Genomic DNA, 21,484 nt, shown 5'->3' with positions numbered 1-21,484 from the left:
CTAAAGTCATTAGAAAAATAGTACCAACAAGAGCCGGGGAGGGGAGGGGGGAGAGAGTAGTCACTTGATGGTGAGTGACATACAATTTAGGCAATGTTGTGTTCCTTTTTACAGGATAATAATGTGAACAATGTGGTGGAACCTAATTTCATGTTTATGAGTTTCTTTACTTGGGCTTCAGAAATGATTTTTAATAACAGCTGAATGAAGATTCCTTCCTGAGTGGAGAAAAGATTTTCTTTGTTTGAATTTCTCATTATCTGCCCAGAATTATCCTTGCTATCTGGAAGGTAACAAGGATTTTATGTTGTTTTTGTACTTTCTATGTATGTTAAATATACAACAGACAATGAAAGCTTAGAGAAAATTTGCAAATACTTAGCTTACCTTAAAGTCATGCATACCCGCTACAATATTGTCAACATATTGTTTTCACTTTGCACCCTTTTTAAATTCTTTTATTTTTTTAGTTTGGTTGTTTGGCTGGCTGCAGAGGGGTGTTGGTCGATGAGAAAACGAACATGAGCTGGCAGTGTGCTCGCAGTCCAGAAAGCCAACTGTATCCTGGGCTGCATCAAAAGAAGCGTGACCAGCAGGTTGAAGGAGGTGATCCTGCCCCTCTACTCTGCTCTTGTGAGACCTCACTTGGAGTACCATGTGCAGTTCTGATGTTCTCACCATAAGAAGGACATGGAACTGTTGCAGCAACTCCAGAGGAGGGCCACAAGGATGATCAGGGGCCTGGAGCACCTCCTGTATGAAGACAGGCTGAGAAAGTTGGGACTGTTCAGCCTGGAGAAGAGAAGGCTGCGTGGAGACCTCATAGCAGCCTTCCAGTGTCTGAAGGGAGCCTACAAGGATGCTTGGGGTGGACTCTTCTTCAGGGACTGTAGTGGTACGACAAGGGGTAATGGGTTTTAACAGGGGAAGTTTAGATTGGATATAAGGAAGAAGTTCTTTACTGTAAGGATGGTGAGGCACTGGAACAGGTGGCTCAAAGGAGTGTTAAATGCTCTATCCCTAGCGGTTTTCAAGGCCAGATTGGACAGAGCCTTTGGTGACATCATCTAGTGTGGGGTGTTCTTGCCCATGGCAGGGGCATTGGAAGCAGATGATCTTAAGGTCCTTTCCAACCATAACCATTCTATGATTCTATTCTATAAAGCAGTCTGCTAGAGAAAGAAACAAAACAATAGGTGTCAGCTGTTTGGTGGCTTTTTCTTTTCACAGTGTGTTGTTTTAGATCCATTAAAAATTAAATGTGTGAGAGGATCAGGAAAAGAATTGAGTGTTTGTAGGCTGCAGCAGAGAGAGAGAGCCTAGCAAAGTCCTTAGAGCCTTCAGTGAGGGGCCTGTAGCATATGGTGAGGCCTTGGGAGGATAGAAAAAACTTCCAGGGGAGGGGCAGGGTAGTACCCACTGCGCCTTAGATCTTTGAGTGTAGCAGCAACAAGTGAAAAGTTGGAGCTTGTTGCTTCTGTATGCAAGAGTGACATGGAATATATTTGAGGATATCTGTTGGTCCCACCTGTTCACCATAATTTTTCTACTTGTTCTTTCCAGATGCACCTCGGGGATTTTTGACCTCCATGTCCCTGTCTGTATCTAACTCTCCTAAAGCTTTCTGCTTGTCTGTTTATTTTTTAACTCATTCATTTGTCAAGTTGAATTCTCGCTGTTGTCTTCTGCTCTTGATTTCTTTTGCTCAGGCCATACCATAATTCATAATGACCTACATTACGTAGGAAATGTAGAGCAATGGCATTTAGACATATGATTACTGAAGAACCTTGTCTGTAATGGTGACTGTTTTGTTAGAAATCCCAGGAGAGAATGAGGAACTAACTGGATGGATTTAATACATTTTTAGTAGGTTCTTTGTTTTTTCCTGTTGCCGTTGGTTTTGTTTTGTGGGGGTTTTTGTTTTTTTGTTTTGGTGTTGGGGCTTGGTATTTTTTTAGTTGATGTTTGTGTTGTACGGGATTTGTTTTGCATAATAGACTTCAAAAGGTACATGAAGCAAGTTGTGGCTTACATATTGAGCTTTACTGATGTTATTTTTTTCTATGAACTTAAGTATATAAACTTAATCTACATGTGTGTTCAGCTTACTAAATAGTCAAAGAATGTAACTTTAGTGTAGTTATACTGCAGTTGTTCTGGTTCTGCTGCAGTTGTATTTTATTTCTGTAAACTTTGCTACATGAATGAATAGTTTGTAAGGACCTTTCTATTTTACATGCAGTACATTATAAATTGAACTGATATGAAAGACAATGAATGGAATGTTAATTACATAAGCTTCATTTTTATATTGTAATTTCAGTATGCAACCAATGTAATTGATAATTCTGGGTGTTGTATTCAGACAGAAGGGGTTTTAATGCTGAACACTTTTAATGATCAAGTCTCAAGACTGTAAACTCTCATGGAGAGTTTCTTTCATGCCAGCATATTCGGAAAGCTATACTGTAGCTATATAACTTAGGCTGTTGACAATATAGGTTATCCCAGTTTGATCAGCAAATTCTGCTATCAGCAGTGTAGTTGGTATACTGTGATAAGTGTAAGATAACAAATGAAATATTATAAACAGAACTGTATATGAGTATTTTTATTTTGTCATTCATATATCAGTGAATCTTGAAGATTATTTCAGCCTTACATTTCAAGATTTTGCTTTTCTCGAAATAAAAATTCGCATTTGAGAATGCATTACTCAAGGCTTGATTAAAATTTAGTGAAAGGGTCTGTGCTTTGTGAGTAGAATCTACTTGGACTCTGCATACAGTAACCATGGGCAGAAGAAAGTAATTGCTTATTTATAAAATTGAAACCATAGCTAAAATTGTTTCAGGTAATTGACCAATATTTATGATTTTCTTGATCCTAAATAAGATACTGGATACTGCTTGTGTATCTAATTAAAAAAAAAATATATGGTTTAAGGAATAGTATATTTTGGTTGAGTGGAAAAATATAGTTTTTATCCTTGAAATAAACCAGGAGATTTATGTGATCCACCCCCCCAGACCTTAGAATAACATCTCCAAATGTTCCCTGGTCATTTACAGACACTGTATTCAATAAAGCATAGCAGAAATATATATTTTAATTACTTTAGTTTCATCATTTTAAAATAGAGAAACTACTGAAGAACTGAAACTGGTAATTTCATGTGATCAAGCACCTGCAATCTGACCTGCAAAAAAACCCTAGTTTATTTTGTGATCTGCTGTCTGCTTCACTTCTCAGGTCAAGTGAATTCATTCTGGAAAGAAGGTGCTGTCAGATGGATTTAAAAATGAGTCTTTAAGTGTTCAGTCTATTTTGTGCTCTCTCTCAAAAAAATAAACTATCCACCCAAATGTGTGAATACTGAATACTTTACTGCATTTTCAGTTCTTCTACACTTCCGTGAAATTTTAAACTAAAATAATGTGAATGTATGTTTTTATTTTTAAGCTTTAACTTTCTTGTGTCAGAATATTTCTATTATACCTCTGAATCATAGAATGCCAGGTTGGAAGAAACCTCAAGTATCATCTGGTCCAACCTTTCTTTGCAAAGCATGACCTAAAAAAATGCCTGACCTTGTCAAAGTCTTACCTCTGTTCAGTCCTGAAGTGTTGAAGATAACTTTGTGTGGCTTTCCTGTAAAAGGTTTTCAGATGCATTCAGAAATGTGCATGTAGTCCCTGTATTAAACCAAAGCATAGTTATGTTTGGGGGTAGGGTAGAGCTTTAGAGAGCTGGTTTGTGTGGTTTTTGATTTAGTAGGGATGAGGTTTTTTATTTGGTTTGGTTTGGTTTTTGGTGGTGTTTTTGTTTGGTTTTGCTTTTGTCGCCTTCTTCAAGTGCACCATGGCTTTTACTGCCTCTCAGCAACACTAAGCTTTATTGGGAGGTATGCTTTTGAGTCAGGTTACACAAACTTTTCATGAAATTCAAAAACTTTATTCCAGTGTAATAAAAATATATTTCTGTGTCTCACCAGTAGCCAATGCCCAAACACCAGAAGATAAAGCTATGCAGGATTGTATTTAATTTTTACCCTGGAGTGTCAGATTAATAATATTCATTGTACTGTTGGCTTAACCCCAGCCCCACACTTCTGTTTGTTCTTGAGGGTTTGCTTTCCCCGTGTACTTCTAATTTATTTTCAAGATCCTTAGCCATTGGCTTGGGTTAATATGTACCAACTTTAGTCAGTGATCTTTTCTCAAGTTAACTATTTGGTTTTTCACCTCTAAAACTTACTACCAAACATAGTCAACTATGCCACTATCAGACCCAGTGCCTTCAGTGCCAGTCCCTTCTTTCAGCTTTAAATGATTGGAAAGAAAGAAGAAACAGAACATAAAGTTATTTAAATGCCAGTTCTGCCAAAGTGGAAAGAGATTGCAAATAGGATGCTGAAAAATAATGTTAGATCATAATTTGTCCTAAATATCTTAACAGTTGCATTTAGTATTTTAGGGATTGCTGTATTCTTATGATTGCATCATTATGTCTTGCTAGAATTTTTGAGTCTCTGCCTGGAGCGATAGGTTTCTTAGTTTTTCTGAATATAATGTAAACACAGTGATGCACTTGTCCTGTCATAACACCTGTACACCTAACTGCCCACAACTGTCAGTACTTGATAATGCTGCTGAGATAGAAGTCTTTCAGAATGATATGAGAGAGCAAGCACTTTGCTGTAGATGGAACTTTTCCTGTTTTCAGAAGAGGTTTCTTGTGAAGGTACAATCTTGCTTTGTTACTGATGTGTCACTTCTGATCCCGTGATTGAACAATGTTCCCTAACTTTGGATCAGATTTTCAGTGAGGGTACATTTCACCTTTTTAATTTACAGAGCAATTAAAGTTGATTTTATTAATAAATATAGCAAGTAATTTAGTTACTCTTGGAATGCACTCATTTCTTGGGTAGAATTTTTCTGATGTCTAGAGCTGTGTTATCAACATGGCCTCGATTTTATTTAATTATATCGACTGAAATACTTTTTATACAAGATACTCAACTTTCAAAGTTTTTAGATTTTTGAGGGATTTCATATCTTTGTTATTTTGATGGCTTTTTATGACAGATGCCTAAGCAACAGTGTCATGTATTCCTGAGCCTTGTTATTGGAGTGTTGTTTTTCCCCTTGCAGAGTAGTTTTTTGCATTAGTAGTAAATACATGCGCTTTCTTACAGAGCTTAGGGATGTATGGACATTTAAGCTCCCCTACTGTGTTTTTTAAGAGAAATACAAGGCACAGTTAGACAGAAATAAAGTTCTGCAGAATTTTCTGTTAAAAGAACAAAAAGGCAGACTGCCAACATGTTTTTGTGGTTTCTTTAGCAATAACCCTTATGTCAGGAAATGTTGCTGCATTATCTGTTGATTTTTGTTCACATTATTTCTGTTTACTATCATTTTTGAGATAGAAAAAGCACTTTAGGTTCTCTTAGATAAAAAGTAGTTGAACATGACTTTTATTCCATACTGATGCTGTCCCAAGGAGTGTAATTCCTATTGTGAAGTAGAGTGAGATAATTAGTTCAGTAATAGCTTGGAAAAAATGACCCTCTAGAAGCTCAAAAAAGAGTTTTCTGTGTTATTTTGTTGTGTTACTCATGTGCATGACTCAATGAATCTTGTGAGGTATGCTTAGAAACTGTTCACATTACATAAATGAATTGGAATTAATACAAGATGCACAAAATAGTTTTGATTTTAGATGACATGCATTCTGGTTTCTGTAAGTGACAGAATCAAATAGCATATTTGATGTACTGTTCACCTTAAATATGACCATCCCATTATACTTTTCTTAGGTATAAAATTACACAGCTACTGAGTTCTCTCTTCAAGTAATAAAACTTTATGGTCAAGTCAGATGCTGAACTCAGTTTCTGTCTGTTTACATGAATGCAGAGCTTGCTGTCCTATACACAGGAAGAACTGATTGGAAACCATTTCTATACTTTCGACTCCAAAGGAATTCCAGCCTACATACAGGTCAAAACTTTTTACCCCAGCCAGAACATGAAATTTCTGGGAGGATTTGCTCTGGAGAAAGTATGGACCTATTACTGTATTTCGGGGAGCAGGGTGGCAGTAAATGTACCATTTTACAACTACATTTAATTATCCTCTAATATTAAGGCACAAAAGAATTCTTTCTCATAAGAGATTATGTTCATGTATATAAGATGGATGTACAGCTGTAATACAAAGAAACGAGTTAGTTAAATATTTGGGGCCATGGTTCTCAATCATGTAGATCTTCAGATTAATTAAGAGAACTTTGTGTCCTTTTACATCTTCTGTGAACATTAGCAGTGACTCAGGAACACCAATATAGACTGTTGTGCTTGCCAACGTGGTGAGACTAGAGAAGTCAACAAGTAGAGTCCTTATCTGGACTTCACCTCATGAGCATGTTTTTCACATTTCTGCAATAGTGACTGGAGCTAATTTTTTGTACTCTCTGCACACAACCTACACTTTTGGTATGTATGTCTGAAAGTCCCTTTTGGCTGAGTCCGTGATAGCTGTGCTGAACTACATTTGAGTGCAGTCCATTTTCCATATACATTCTATTGGATATATAGAGCTTATTTTTCTGCATAGTTATCCATGTCTGTGCCTTAGAGATGAAGACCTCATGCACAGCAAATGAAGCATGTCATCATTATAAAGGCTAGGATGAAGTAATCAATCACTCAACAGTTAAGTGTGAAGAGTAAAGTTGTCCATGTGTGTGCTTTTCATGCTAATCTGTTTTAAATATTAGCCACTATAAACCCTTACTGCTCAGTGTGAGTAAAGTTGGCATAGCATGGCCAGTGGGGAAAAACAACTGAGATACAGAATGTGAAACAACCAGAGATGTAAATTCAGTGTCAGAACCCTTTTTTTAGGGTGGTATAATTCTTCAGGGCAGTACATTGATGACTGTCAACTTTTGATTTAGAGACCACCAGATGAACTATGTCACATTCACTTTTGTAGCAACCTGCTGTAGAGGCCTGATTAAAAGAATTATCAGTGGCATAGAAGTGTGTAGATAATTGAAAGGCTGGTTACAGAAAAATTAGAATTCAGTTATGAGAGGGGGCTTAAATTTACTCCTTCCCCCATCATTTGAAATTGTATGCAGTTATACTTAGTTATAACTACATGTAGACTTCTAAGGTATTACTACTCTCCCAGAAGAATAAAATGGTTTGAGAATATTTATTTTCAAAGCTATGCATATTCCTATTTTGATTCGGTTGGTAAACCATGTATCCTAGGGTGAGAAGAATAGACCCTTCTTTTCTTTGAAGAAAATTCCTCTGGCATATTTGAGAAAAAATTGACTGAATTTGGCTCTGCTCTTAGTGTATCATTTTGATGGATCTGCCCACTTAATTTTGTTCAGAATTCATCTGCTGGAGGTGCAGATGAACATGAAGCTGGACAGCCAGCTCCCATTCAGCTGCAAAAAAAGAAAATTGCAAAAAAAGAAAATCACAAAAAAACCCCAACAAGCAATTAATTGAGGCTTCTTGATTTGGCTAGAGAGACTTAACAGTTTTCAGTATTCACAATATCGCTACATTTTATTTCTAAGAAATCCTTATTTTTTTCTGCTGTTGTTGCTGTCATATCAGACCTTTGCCCTTGTTTCTTTCCTCATTTTAATTAAAACACTGATCACAAGTATTCTCTTGTAATGTTACTGCAACCCTGCTATGCACTTTACTCTTCTGTTGTCTCCTTTTGCTTGACCTTAGGCTGGTTGACATCCTTTTGTTAAGTCACCATCTCACTGAACATTGCTTCCCTCCCTTGTGTGACAGTAGATATATGCTGGCTTTCAGTTTGGTACTTCTAAACAGAGGAGTAACTGTCTTACAGTCCAAGACTACCACATCAATGCTGCCCAGGTGTGGTTTTGTGGTTGTCATCCCCTGCCTTTCTCCTCCTCCCCCTTCCCCTCTGCCCTTATCAGCTTATCTGTATCTTTATCTGTATCTTTATGAACATCAGCTGTTCAGAAGCTACTCAGTAGGAAGTCTGTAGGATTATTTTATTGTTGTCATCATTTCGTTCTATCCTCAAGCTTCCCTCAACTTGTGTAATCTTCTGTTATTGCTCTGTTAAGTTTTTGAGACTGACTTCCACTTAATGGAATGTACAGAGTATGGTTTATCCTGTACTTGATGAGGACATATGTATGTTACTGCAATGCAAGTAATAATAAAAAATGCTGTCTTCAGCTAACTTTTGCTCAAAATTGGAAAGAGATATTTGAAAGCTATTAATTTAGCTCCTAACGATATGCCCAAGCAATAGAGCAGGAGGATTAACAATTTACTGGTAATGTTTACCTGAACTGTGAGATTTGTAGTGCAACTGTGGAATATCCAAATGTGATCAGATATACAGATCCTGTCTTGGTTTAACAAGCCCAGAAAGTATTTAATTGGGTGCTAGTACCTGGCTGCACTTCCCTCTGTCTTTGTAGCCCACCTCCAGTACCCTTTGGGCAGCAGACACTGGTATTTTAAAAAAGTTATGAAAATATGCTATTACTATGCTGAATGTTGTATTAGGGTTTTCTACACTTCATATAGAAAGAGCATTGCAGGCAGCATTGTCTTTCAACCAAGGAGGTTTGGGCACTGAGCGGAAGCTTGGTAGAGCTCTGCAAGTTCTTGTGGGGAGTTGAAGGATGTGGTATGTGCTGTCACCAGAAGTGGTACTCCTGAAGTACCAAGTGCAGAATTGTTTTGAAAATATGGTCTGTGTGTAAGTCTTGAGTCACCATGGGTTTGTCCTCATTTTCTATGTCCGAGAGTTAAAATGGGGCATTAACAAGAAGGCCTTGTGTCTCTAGTCCACACTCAGGAGAATAGTGTGTAGGAACTGAAAGCTCAGTCTATTTTAAAGGGGATAAAAGTGAAGGAAAGGGTATTAGCGTGGGCCCTTTCGTACCTTAGTTTCTGTGTTCATTTGTGCATGTGTGGGATTTTTCAATGAGTTTTGCCAAGTCAGTTGGAGTAGCCACATTCTGCAGGTCCTTACAGATTGGAAATAAAATTATTTTAGCAAATAAAAACTTAGGTATTATCCTACTGCTGAAGCACCTTCTTGTGGAGCCGCATATTCAGCGGTGGTTAGCAGAACGTGGAATGAAGGACATGGTGACCTTGGAGGAAAGCTACTGGCAAGATCAGCAAAAAGCAAATGTCCAGTAAACAAGATAAGAGGAAGAACTAACCGCAGAATGTAAAGCTTCCCCATTCCGAAGATGGTTTCGGGGACAAGATTAACGCAATGCTTAGCGACCAATCATGAGCTCAGCTTTTGCAATATGTATGAGCTAATTAAGTATGTTATAAAAACATGTGTATGTGTATCAATAAACGAATTCTGCCGACCTTACATGAGGGTGCAGTTTTCCCTCCGCCGCTTTCCCGCACCTTCTCTCCAAAAATCCAATAGAAATCTTAAGCGGTGGACTCCATCACCAGAAGTCCTGAGAAATGTGGTAACAAAAATTAGAAATAAAATTAGAATTAAACTTGGCTAGGGATGTTAAGGATAACAGGAAGGGATTCTGTAGGTACGTAGCAAATAAAAAACAGACTAGGGACAATGTAGGCCCCCTCTGGAAGCTGGCGGGAGATCTGGTTACCCTGGATTTGGAGAAGGCTGAGGTTCTGAATGGCTTCTTTGCCTCGGTCTTCACTGGCAAAGACTCTGACCGCACCACCCAAGTCTTGGAAGGCAGACACAGGGACTGTGAGAATGAAGACCTTGGGCCCACTGTAGGAGAGGATCTGGTTTGAGACCATCTTAAAAACCTAAATGTACACAAGTCCATGTGACCTGATGAAATCCATATGCAGGTCCTGAAGGAGCTGGCCAATGAAGATGCTAAGCCACTGGCCACCATATTTGAAAAATCAGGGCAATCAAGTGAAGTTCCTAATGACTGGGAAAAGGGAAATAAACCCCCCATTTTCAAGAAGGGGAAAATGGATGACCCAGGGAACTACATCTCTGTGCTTGGCAAAATCTTGGAGCAGATTCTCCTGGAAAGCATGCTAAGGCACATGAAAAACAAGGTGTTTGGTGACAGACAACATGGCTTCACTAAGGGGAAATCCTGCCTGACCGATTTGGTGGCCTTCTATAATGGGGCTACAGAGCTGATGGGCAGGGGTAGAGCAGTTGATGTCATCTACCTGGACTTGTGCAAAGCATTCAGCACTGTCCCACACGACATCTTTGTCTCTAAATTGGAGAGACCTCAATTTGATAGGTGGACCACTCGGTGGATAAAGAATTGGCTGGATGGCCGCAGCAGTGCTGCGGAGAAGGACTTGGGGGTGTTGGTCAATGAGAAAATGACCATGAGCTGGCAGTGTGCTTGCAGCCCAGAAAGCCAAACGTATCCTAGGCTGTATCAAAAGGGGTGTGACCAGCAGCTCAAAGGAGGTGATCTTTATTCTGCTCTTGTGAGACCTCACCTGGAGTGTTTTGTGAAGTTCTGGTGCCCTCAACATAAAAAGGACATGGAACTGTTGGAACAAGTCCAGAGGAGGGCCACGAGGATGATCAGGGGACTGGAGCACCTCCCATACAAAGACAGGCTGAGAAAGTTGGGGCTGTTCAGCCTGGAGAAGAGAAGGCTGTGTGGAGACATAGCAGCCCTCCAGTATCTAAAGGAGGGCTACAGGGATGCTGGGGAGGGACTCTTCATCAGGAACTGTAGTGACAGGACAAGGGGTAATGGGTTCAAACTTAAACAGGGGAAGTTTAGATTGGATCTAAGGAAGAATTCTTTACTGTTAGGGTGGTGAGGCACTGGAATGGGTTGCCCAGGGAGGCTGTGAATGCTCCATCCCTGGCAGTATTCAAGGCCAGGTTGGACAAAGCCTTGGGTGGCATGGTTAGTGTGAGGTGTCCCTGGCCATGGCAGGGGGATTGGAACTAGATGATCTTAAGGTCCTTTCCAACCTTACTATTCTATGATTCTATAAATAAAAAGATGATGTAAAGCCTAGTTCATAAACTGCTTACAATTGCATGTATGGAATTTTAGTCATTTGTTTAAATAACCAAATGAAGTAGTTTGTATAACGGATAAAATTGGAAGTCAGTTAAGACTGGCTTTAGCGTAGTGTGTCATTGCCTGCTTTGAAGAATTTATTTGAAATATAAGTTCATTGCCAAAGGTCGTACTTAGAGGAAAATGCTGAGCACTTACCTTTATAAAAATGTACCCCAATATGCTCTGAATTTCCTTGCTTTAACTCTGAAAAAAAAAAAAAGAAAAAAGTCTGTACTTTCAGAGAGCTTTCAGTAGGAGCAATGTATGTGAATGGAAATTTAAGCCGGCAGCTACTTGAGTAATCTGTTGACTTATTTGAGAAGCCAGAAGCAATTGGCTATCCAAGCATAAATAAATGTATGCAGGAAAAGACGCTATGTTTCCAAAATGGTGCTACAAATAAGTGTGTGGGGATATAGGCAGAAGGTTTATTATGGTGTTTTGCCTATGCCTAGGATATACACATCTTTGGTATCTGAATATGGCTTCAAAGTCCCTGGTGACTCATTTTTTATTTTCTACATTTTGATAAGGTATAAAGGATGAACCTTTTAATCTGTGTCAGCAGTGCTATGCTAGTACTATTTTCTGTATGTTAGAAACTATGTATGATTTTAGCAGTACTAAAATCAGCAGGCTAAAATTAGCAGGCTGCACTCAGCATTCATCTGGGAGAGCTGCTCTTCTAATTCCCGTGGAAGTTACTATGATTTCCCTCCTACATTTTATTGGAGGAGAGAATTTTATTTACAAATTAAAATATAAGGCACCTCTTGTACATTCAATTTCTTAACCATATATGTTTCCTGACATTAAAAAAAAAGTGTGTGGGGGGGAAGCACTGGGATAGTGTTTTTTATATGAGACACAAATTGTTTGCCTGCTTTTAGTGGTAGAATTATGCACCATTAAGACAGATCTGCTGCCAATTGATACAGCTGATAAATGCTTTTGCTACAGATTTTGTAGACCTGGAGTATGGACAAAATAAACTTGTATAACACAAGGAAGAGGCTTTTTTGAAAGGATGTCTGAAAGCTGTGCAGAAAACTCTGTGTATAGCACAAACAAAATTATAATCAGAAAGGAAAAAGAATAGTCATTTCCAAGTCCTTTCTAGGCCCTGGTTAGAGCAGTATTCTGTCACCTGCTTGTAACATCTACTATTTTAAAAGTCAGTGGCTTAGTTTTAAGGATACTGCATGAAATCAGGCTTCTTTTAAATGAGCATTTAAACTTGTTTATGTGCATGCACTATGTCTGGTGAGCTGAACTGAGCTTTCAAAAAAACTGTTTCATAGGAAAACTGCTGAAACCATAGCAGGTGGTGGTAGATTCTGAGGTGCTTTTGCTTAGTATTTTATTTTTCTATTTTGTAGACATTTTGTAGCCTTTTTTTTTTAAACACTGATCAGACACAAGAATATCAAACTGTTAATTGCTCATCTGTTCAGAATGAAATAATTTGGGTATTAGTAATCTGGAAGATGAGGAGAATGACCACATATGCTTTATTCAGTGCATTCTGTGGTTTTCTGCATAACTTTGCAGATGTTTTGTCAGAATAAGAAGGGTTTCCAGTGGAGATTGCTGCTAATTCAATAGTAATTCTGAGATGTTAGTGCTCCTGATTGGCTACATTTAGAAAACATTTAAACAGTGTTTAAGCATATTATATCATTATCTAAAATCAAGTAACATCTTTATGATAATTCCATTCTTGGTTTACAAAAATATGTTGGACATCATCCTAATATGTTCATGTACTATTGCATGTTAGCGCTATTTTATGGAACTGATAACAAATGAATGATGTCATCTTCCTCAGTTCAGCATTTGGTGTGCTTGATATTTTGATCTTAAACAAATTATTGTTTTTATGTGTTAGAGAATTTCAGGTAAATGGAGAACTTTTTGCTTTTTGGTTGATTTTTTTTGTTTGTTTGGGATTTTGTTTTTTTTTGTTGGTAGTGTTTGTAGCTTTTACTGTTTTTCTCAGTTTGTAGCTTCTTTGCTTTTCATGATGCATATAGAGCAGTTAATTCATTTAATCTCTGCAGCTACTCTTTCTCTTTAGGTTCTCTCTTTCTCTGGACCAGTTTCAGTTTTTTCAGTCTTGTCATGTTTTTATGTTTCTTAATCTATAATGATGATGCTCATGTGGTTCTGTCTTCAGTGGGAAAGAAATTCTTTGTCATTCTAGAAGTATGGTGCACCAAAATGCATAGCTATATTCCACCTAAAAACTTTAAAAGTACAGCAGTAGAGCAAAACATTTGCTTCATGGTTTGTTTTTCAGGAATTCTGGCTTTGCTTCTCAGACTGTTGGTTTCTCTGACAGTACTTTTTCTGTTCACTATCACTTGGCATAGCAGACTTGCATTTGACTGACACACTATAAACACATGTGCATTTTTGTTGCTACCTGTCCACTTGGTTCCAATTCTAAATTTGTTCTGCCTATTGAGGTTGTTTGTTTTTTTTTTTTTGTTGCTGGGGATTAAGATCCATTTGTGTTTGTATTTACAGGACAGACTTGTATTTTGTTTAAAAATCACTTGTGAAGAAATCTTACCCTTTCCTTCAGTGTAGGTGCATACTCTGTCTTTTACAGATGGCTGGTAAAGTAATAAGCACATGATCTTTTCATCAAAAGTGTTAGTAAAAAGACCCAGTCTTAGCAGTGTTTGTGAAAACCTAATGATGTACATTCCTTGATTATGAGAGTCATTAGTAAGTTCACCATTATTTAAATTTCACCTATTGTATAAATTCATGTGATATATAAAAATACAAACCAAACTGATTATGATTTAGCTTATGAGCCAGAACAGGGTCAAGAGGATTGATATTATTGTAAAAGACACATCAGATGGGATTAGAATTAGAAATATGACTTGGTTACAGTGGCATAATGTATCAGGACATTTCAGGAATGTATACTGTCAGCACTGGGGATTTGTGTGGCATTTTGGTTTTATTCTTCCCATTTTTTTCTTCACATGGTGTTCTATTGTCTTAAAACAATTTAACCCTTGATAAGTGAGCAATATTGGGAAGGGGAAAAAAAGATTAGTATAAGGCTAATGTTCAGTTCTGCCTGGATTATGTATTAATTTAACATTTATAGGTAAACCATCAATAAAAAGCCGTATTAGGAAGAAAATCCTCTAACTAATTAATTGATTGAAGAGGTATCTAGAGAAGTAATCACTTTAGGATCCAATATTTCTGTCTTTAATTAGTCCTTCCAGGGAGAGATAGGATCTACCCTCTTCATGTGAACTTAGTTACTATTTTTAGGCCTAACTGGTATAGAAATATCAGCCTGTGGCTTTTATATAAATGTAGTATGTGTTATGTCCCATGCCAATGATCCTAAAAGAGATACCTGTTGTCCTGCCAAAACTTACCTCTGTCATTATGAGAGGCTGATAATACCTCTGTCAGTGAAGATACTCCATAATAAGCTCTGTGGCAACAGTTCCTGAAAGAGTTTAAATTCAAAACTGATGTATATCATACCAGTTAGTGTGTGCTTTAAGTTTGTGAAAGTAAAAGCCTCTTTGTATTAATATATTGCAAACTGGAATTGTATGAATTCTCCAACTAAAAATAAAAGTTGGGATTTTTGCTATCATATTCCTTTTTAGCTTTGTTAGTTAAAAAGCTCATGGAAGATGAAGTAAGCAACATCTCCTGATAGTCCTGCTGAGAACAGAAACAAAAACTGAACATTGCTTTCGCTTAGAGAACAGAAATACTGCTCTGCAGTTTTAAGTAAAGCATTAGATTTTATTTCTGAAGACATAATTATTTTTATGTTGGATTTTGTCTTTATTTTTGGTACAGGTTATTAATGCTGCTTTAGCTCTTGCTGCCAGACCAAAAAGTCAAGTTGTGAAAAACAACATGGAGATGTATAGGAGTACATGGGAGAATCACATCCATGTCCTTACTGAAGCTGTGGATGATATAATAAGTATTGATGATTTTCTTGCTGTATCAGGTATGACAATTTTCAGAATCTGACTCTTCTTTTATATGCTTTAAAAACTTTTAGTAAAACTTTTCCACAGGAAACCAGTGGAAGCTTAGATTGTGTAAGGTCTTGTGAAGCTGTTGCTTCTGTTTAAGATGTTCAAGTACAGTATATATTTATATTGTGCACAATGTGGACCCAGCTAGCAGTTATTGGAGCAAACTAGCTGCATGAAGCAGAATGAGTATGTTACAGGGGGTACATTTATCCATCCTCGAAGGTTCATTTGCCTTTTAAGTTTCAAAATCCTCTCTGCAGCTGTGAGTAGTCTCCTTCTAGAAAAGGAAGTATCAGTGTGCATATACATAAACTAGGAGATTCTCACAATATACTGTGTTCCAGTTACTGTGGAATGCACTGTAGCATTTCCCAAATTTTCACTGTTGCAAATATTTGTCAAGAAAAATGTACTTTTCAGTCTTCTCACTGAAAAGATCTTTGGTAGCAGTATATTGTACTGACTGAAGCAGTGAGTGTTTTCAACATTTAAGCCAAAGATAGGAAACATTTGTTTTCTTCCTTGCAGTTCAAAGATCCCAATTCTATGTTTTTGACTTTTGTAACCTGAACAGGAAGAAAATTGTGTCTCATCATCATTAAATGTAGTTTAACTTTTGTGTTTCCTGATGGCAAGTGAGTCCTGCTTTGCCCATTTTAATCTGGGCATGTCTTTTGTTCTTAATTTAATTTGTTAAAATTACTTGGTTTGTGCAGCAATCTAGAACATAAATGGTTCTACAAATGTCAGTAGTGTGAAACCATTAAAAATTAAGTTAGAACTAAGTTAATTTACCCAAAATATTCTTTGGTTACTAAACATGAGGTTGGAATCTTGTCTAGAGGGAGATTTAGCTTGAATATATCATTGTTCTAAAGGTTACTTGCATATCTTCAGAAATACCACCTTTACTGTGGTAACTAGAATCTGCTGAACTGGAGCCCCCAGTGACCAACATATGGGTATTACAATACAAAAATTGTAAGCATGAAAGTTCTCCTTGCTTTACAGCTGCCAGGACATACACCTAGCAAGTGATTTAGGTCTGAATGTAGAAGAATTTATTGTAATTATTGCAAGTGTATTGAGTTACTCTCCTAAGTATATCTCAGCATTTTAGTGTAGGAAAAAATAACCAGAGGTTAATTTTCTCTGTGTAAGATAGGCTGTAGTGGAAGTGAATTATCTTCTACTGTGAAGTCTCCTGAGTTTTAAAATTCACTGAGCTAAATGGTTCTTTCTAACTTTACAACTATGATTCATTTAAATGACATATTACAGATGTTTTTTTAAGTTTCCTTGACCTGAAGAATAAAGTTAAACATTCCAGTAATAACTTGGGGAGGGGGAGAATTGGGCAGCTACTATTTTCATAGTAGATTCCATTTTTTATGTACTTTATATTCTTTGATTAAGCACAAGTGAATGATTGACAATATTTCACCATAAGTAAAGCAGAAACTGTAACTAAGTAGCAGTAATGTGCAGGCCTACCTATCATGAGGTCAAAATATAAACATATATCTGCTCTAAACCATGTGTAGAGCATCTTCTGTGGGCTTTGGTAGAACATTTTGGCACATGTGAATTTAATTTGTTTAACTTTCAGTGTCATGCTTGTTCTTAAGTGTGTGCTGTGAATAGATATTTACCTGTGGTGGTATAACTTTCTTGCTCTGAGAAGATACTTAAGGTTTTTATTAGCTCATGTACAAAGCAGTAATTATTAAGGCTACTTGCAAGGAATAGTGCAAGTGACTCTGTCTACTCCTCAGTGTTATAGCACCATTACTGTTTTGCTCTGCTCCAGGTAGATGATGTCAGTTGCTCTGCCCTTATTCATATACATTGTCAACTTGCCTCAGAAGGCCATTAAATTATCAGGCATGATTTATGCTTAGTGAAGCCATGCTGGCTGTTGCCAGTCACCTTATTTTTCATGTGCCTTAGCATGGTTTCCAAGAGAATCTACTTCATGACTTTGTGAGGCACCAATGTGAGACTGACTGGCTTGTAGTTCCCTCAGTCTTCCTTTTTCCCATCATGAAAATGGGAGTTATATTTCCCCTCTTCCAGTCAGCAGGAACGTCACCAGACTGCCATGATTTCTCAAATACAATGGGTAGCAGCTTAGGCACTTCATCTGTCTGTTCCCTCAGGACCTGCGGATGCTTCTTGTCAGATCCCATGGACCTGTGCATGAGCTTGATGTAGATGTTTTCAAACCTGATCTGTAGAAGGCAGTTCTTCAATCTTCCAGTCTCTGCTGTTGCTTTTTGTGACTTGGGCAGCATGACTGGAGCACTTGCTGGTGAAGACTTGAGGTGAAAAGATACATTATGTAGCCCTTTTCACAGTGTCACCTGAGCCTTGGATGGCAAGTCATTCTATAAAATGATGAGTATGTATGTATACATATATATATATATGTATGTATACATGTATATATATATAATGTGAGTTATTCTGGGGGATCATTTGGAGGGCAAATTAAGTAGTCTTAGCTGTGTTTCTGTTATGAACATTTTTAAAGTACATTGTAACTCATGTAATGTCACTGCAGATTTTTTGTGCAGAGCTCAGTAGCAAGTGGTATATTTCCTATGTTTATTGAATTCAGGATGTTTTTGTCCTTAAAATAAGCTGAATAAGGGAACTGAGCTCCACATTAAAAGATCTTGTGACTCTTCACAAGCCACATGTGAAACAAAACATATGCACAGAGCAAAACTGCGTCTCTCCTGTTGTGATTCATGTAGTTCTCTGATGTGGCACTAGGGGAAGGAGAATTCTGTGGCAAATCAAAAAGGGTGAATTGTGAGCATTTGAAAAGTTTGGGTTTGTTTGTGGTTTGGTTTTTGTTGTTTTTTTTTAAGTGCTAATAATGCTGTTCTTACTTTTGTAAGTGTATTGGTCTTTCCTTTTCAGATTCACCTATCATGAAATATTTTTTGCTTGTTTCAGTTGTGGTTTATTCTTGCTATTTATCTGTATGTGATACTGTGCTCAAAGGAAAACTAGCACTACAGTAAACAAAAAAGTAGATGAAATCTGATCTTTACAAGTGAAAGAGAGGTCTGATTGCAACTAGCCAGTTTAAATGAAGGTCTGCTTCTTATAAAAGAAAGAGTTAGTGAATTGTATTAGAAATGTCATTGCATTTACAAAATAGTATAAATTATTATACCATTGTTCATAGATTTATTATACTTTCTAAGAACAGAGAATTGGTAGCAGCTTGTCAGTTTTGGATAATTAATTTATGCAAGGAAGAATGAGGGTATTAATCTTTACAACCCATTGACATTAAGTTTAAAAACTACTGTCATCCATTTATCATGATGATGTGAAGTTTTTAGATTCATATAAGTAAATTGAAATGTGCTATTGCATTTGATGCATGAATTACCAGGAAACTAGTTTTGATATGCTTGTAATTTTATGTTGGTGAATTTTAAGTTTTATCCTCAATTGCCTTCATAAACTGACTCTTCAGTGTCTCTTTCCTGATGTGGTTAGGCTGAAAATATTTAATGATGTTCATTTTCTAATATTGATTCTTCTGTGTCAATTTACTACCCTCTATTCAAAACTATATTAATAAACTTTCTGGATATAGATGGAAAATCTCAAATGTGTTTCCTTCCTTTGTATACATATATTCATCTTCTGATGATGATGTGTAATTGCAATGTCAAATTAATTGCATTATTAAATATTTTAATATTATTATGTTTTAGAAAACCAGTAAGAGGTAGATCTTTTAGTCCAAGAGTTAGCTACTATAACAACTACATTGGTAAGAAAGGCATCAAAAATGTGTTTATATACAGAAAATTCTCAGGATCTGTGTTTTTTACTTTCTGTGGTCTTGAAGAGCTTGAATGCCCAATCTTTGTGCTGCTTTTGTGTCCTCTTCTTAATATCCGTGCCCAAACAATGATTGTTACATCTACCGAAACTTCTCTCCAGCCTTTCATAATATCTGAGTTTTGGTTTGTCATTTAGTCTTTACAATGTTAGCTCCTCTTTTGCCAAAACTGAAGTTTAATGTTTTCATAAAAATACTCCCTTACTCATCTCTATTCTCATCCGTCCTCATGTACTGTAACATAGGCAACATAGACTTTCTCCTGTTGTGTTCCCAGTGTAATGATGTCTCTGCTCTCTGCCATTTCAAATACCTCCTTAAAATAAAATTTATCAGAAATGCATTTTGCTTCTTGTAGCCTCAACACTTTCAATTGATTTTTTTTTTAGTGTAAATGCATTCCAAATAGTAGTTTATAGTCATTAGATGTTGAGATGGTTTTGCCTAATGTCTAGTTTGTTGTTTCTCTACTGGAAGTTCTTTTACTTGCCATTTACCTGATGGAATGAAAATGAGTTGAATGACTTACATGTGTGCCTCGGGTAAGGATTTGTGTAACTCTGCTGTTCAGTTTCTACTGCTATCAATTGATAATGCTAAATGTGGACATTAAACATCAGCCCATCAATTTGCAGTAAAATCTGGAGAATGTTTCATTTTTCTACTGTATACATCATACTTATGTACAGATGTGCCCCACAGTTCAACTCTGCAGAAATTGGACTGAAGTGTCTTAGATAAAGACTTCTGAGGCTGCTAAGGCAATTCTGTGATAAGACTAAAGATCATTCAAGCTGACTTGAGTAGGCAAAAGGGAGTGTTGGTTTTTTTTTCACTAAAGAATTGGAACAAATCACTCCTGGCAAGAGGGAGAGTCATATTTCATGGTCCTGTAATAATCTTGTTCCACTGTGATGTACTTACTTTCACAGGAAATCCAGGGAAAAGTTGACTCTCCCACTCAATGCAGTTGAGAAGAACATACTCCAAATGCAGTGCATGCGAGGAACTTCCTAAAAGTCTGAAGTTGTGCAGCCTAGAAATTTGTTCCCAATATCTTAATTTTTCCTTTGCAATCTAAGAGTATGTTAAGTCTTTCAAGCGTAAACAGTGAGATACCACAACATTAGAACAGAAGGCAGAAGTTGCCTTTTAATGTAAACTTGTGCCATCAAAAACTACTTTGACTTCATGGAAAGCAGCAAAAGATAGAATGTTATTGTAAAGCTGTTGGAACAAGCAGGTTTTGTTGGTGCAAAAAAAAAAACCAAATCCCCCAAAAAAACCCAAAACCCACCAAAGAAAAAAAAAACCCACCACAACAACAAGAAGAAACAACCAAAAAAGCCACCCAAACCCTAACATTTTTGGTTGCTTTATTAGTAGTTTTTATTTGATTTTAGTGAAGCTTCCCTAGGAGAAAATGGAAGACATGGGAAAGTCAGTCTCATCTCTGCCTGGCAGGATCATGGAGGAGATTCTCCTTGAAACCATGTAAAGGCATGTGACAAACAGTGAGGTGGTTAGTGACAGCCAACATGGCTTCACTAAGGGCCACTTTGGTGGCCTTCTATAATGGGGCTATAGAAATGATTGGATAGGGGCATCAGGATCTGATGTCATCTATCTGGACTTCTGCAAAGCGTGTGACAGTGTCCTGCATGCCATCCTTGTCTCTAAACTGGAGGGACATAAATTTGATGGATGGACCACTTGGTGGATAAGGCTAAACTCATGAATCTGGAAGACTAAGACAGGAAAGAGCTGTACCAAACCTAAATTAACCATCCTCTGCAACCAATCATAAATTTACAGAAAGCCTACAAGGAATACAAGCAATGCAGGCAGAGACAGAGTTGAGACATAAGTCCACCACTTCGGCATTTCAATGTACCAACTAAACCACACAGCTTAGTGTCGTCAGCAAACTTCCTGAGGGCATACTCAATCCCATTGTCCATGTTAGTGACAAGACTGATCCCAACACTGATCCATGAGGAACACCACTTGTTATTGGTCTCCAGTGGGACATTGAGCTATTGACTGCAACTCTTTGCATGCGGCCATCCAGCCAAGTCCTTATCCACTGGGTGGCCCATCAATCAAATTTTTGTCTGTGATCACCTTATAATATTGCCACATCTTCTGTTAAAGAAACCATGCTTGATGAATAGCTTTCAAATACAATGAATCTTAAGGCCAGGCTTAGGTCTGTAAGTATTTATGGCATTAAATTTTAGATTTTGATCAGGCTCATGTTTCAAAGCACTTTGGAGAGCTACAATCATTAAGAAGGCAATCTGGACAGTTAAAGTCACTCAAAATAAACTACAAAATATTCTGTAAATACTTGGATGAGGAGTAATGGAATGATTCAGATTTCTGGCTTGCTTATGTCTCTTGGTGTAATTTGTTTTCCATCAATGGTTTAAAGTTCTGGTTCAGTTTATTACTACTTTTCCAGTCTATG

General features: G+C 37.2%; 1 protein-coding gene across 2 annotated transcripts in view; it reads left to right on the top strand.

The window, feature by feature from the left end:
* CTNNA3 (catenin alpha 3) overlaps window positions 1–21,484 on the top strand; it is a 467,065-nt gene that overhangs the window by 315,960 nt on the left and 129,621 nt on the right. For both annotated transcript variants that reach the window (XM_031053362.2, XM_031053363.2), the window contains exon 10: window positions 14,956–15,112. In XM_031053362.2, coding sequence (XP_030909222.2) covers window positions 14,956–15,112 — 157 coding nt within the window. The remainder of the gene's footprint in view (window positions 1–14,955; window positions 15,113–21,484) is intronic.

This window comes from Melopsittacus undulatus, chromosome 4 (genome assembly GCF_012275295.1).
Source record: "Melopsittacus undulatus isolate bMelUnd1 chromosome 4, bMelUnd1.mat.Z, whole genome shotgun sequence".
Classification (NCBI taxonomy): Eukaryota; Metazoa; Chordata; class Aves; order Psittaciformes; family Psittaculidae; genus Melopsittacus; species Melopsittacus undulatus.
Note: the sequence above shows the minus strand (reverse complement) of the source record. Positions and strands in the feature narration are given on the sequence as shown.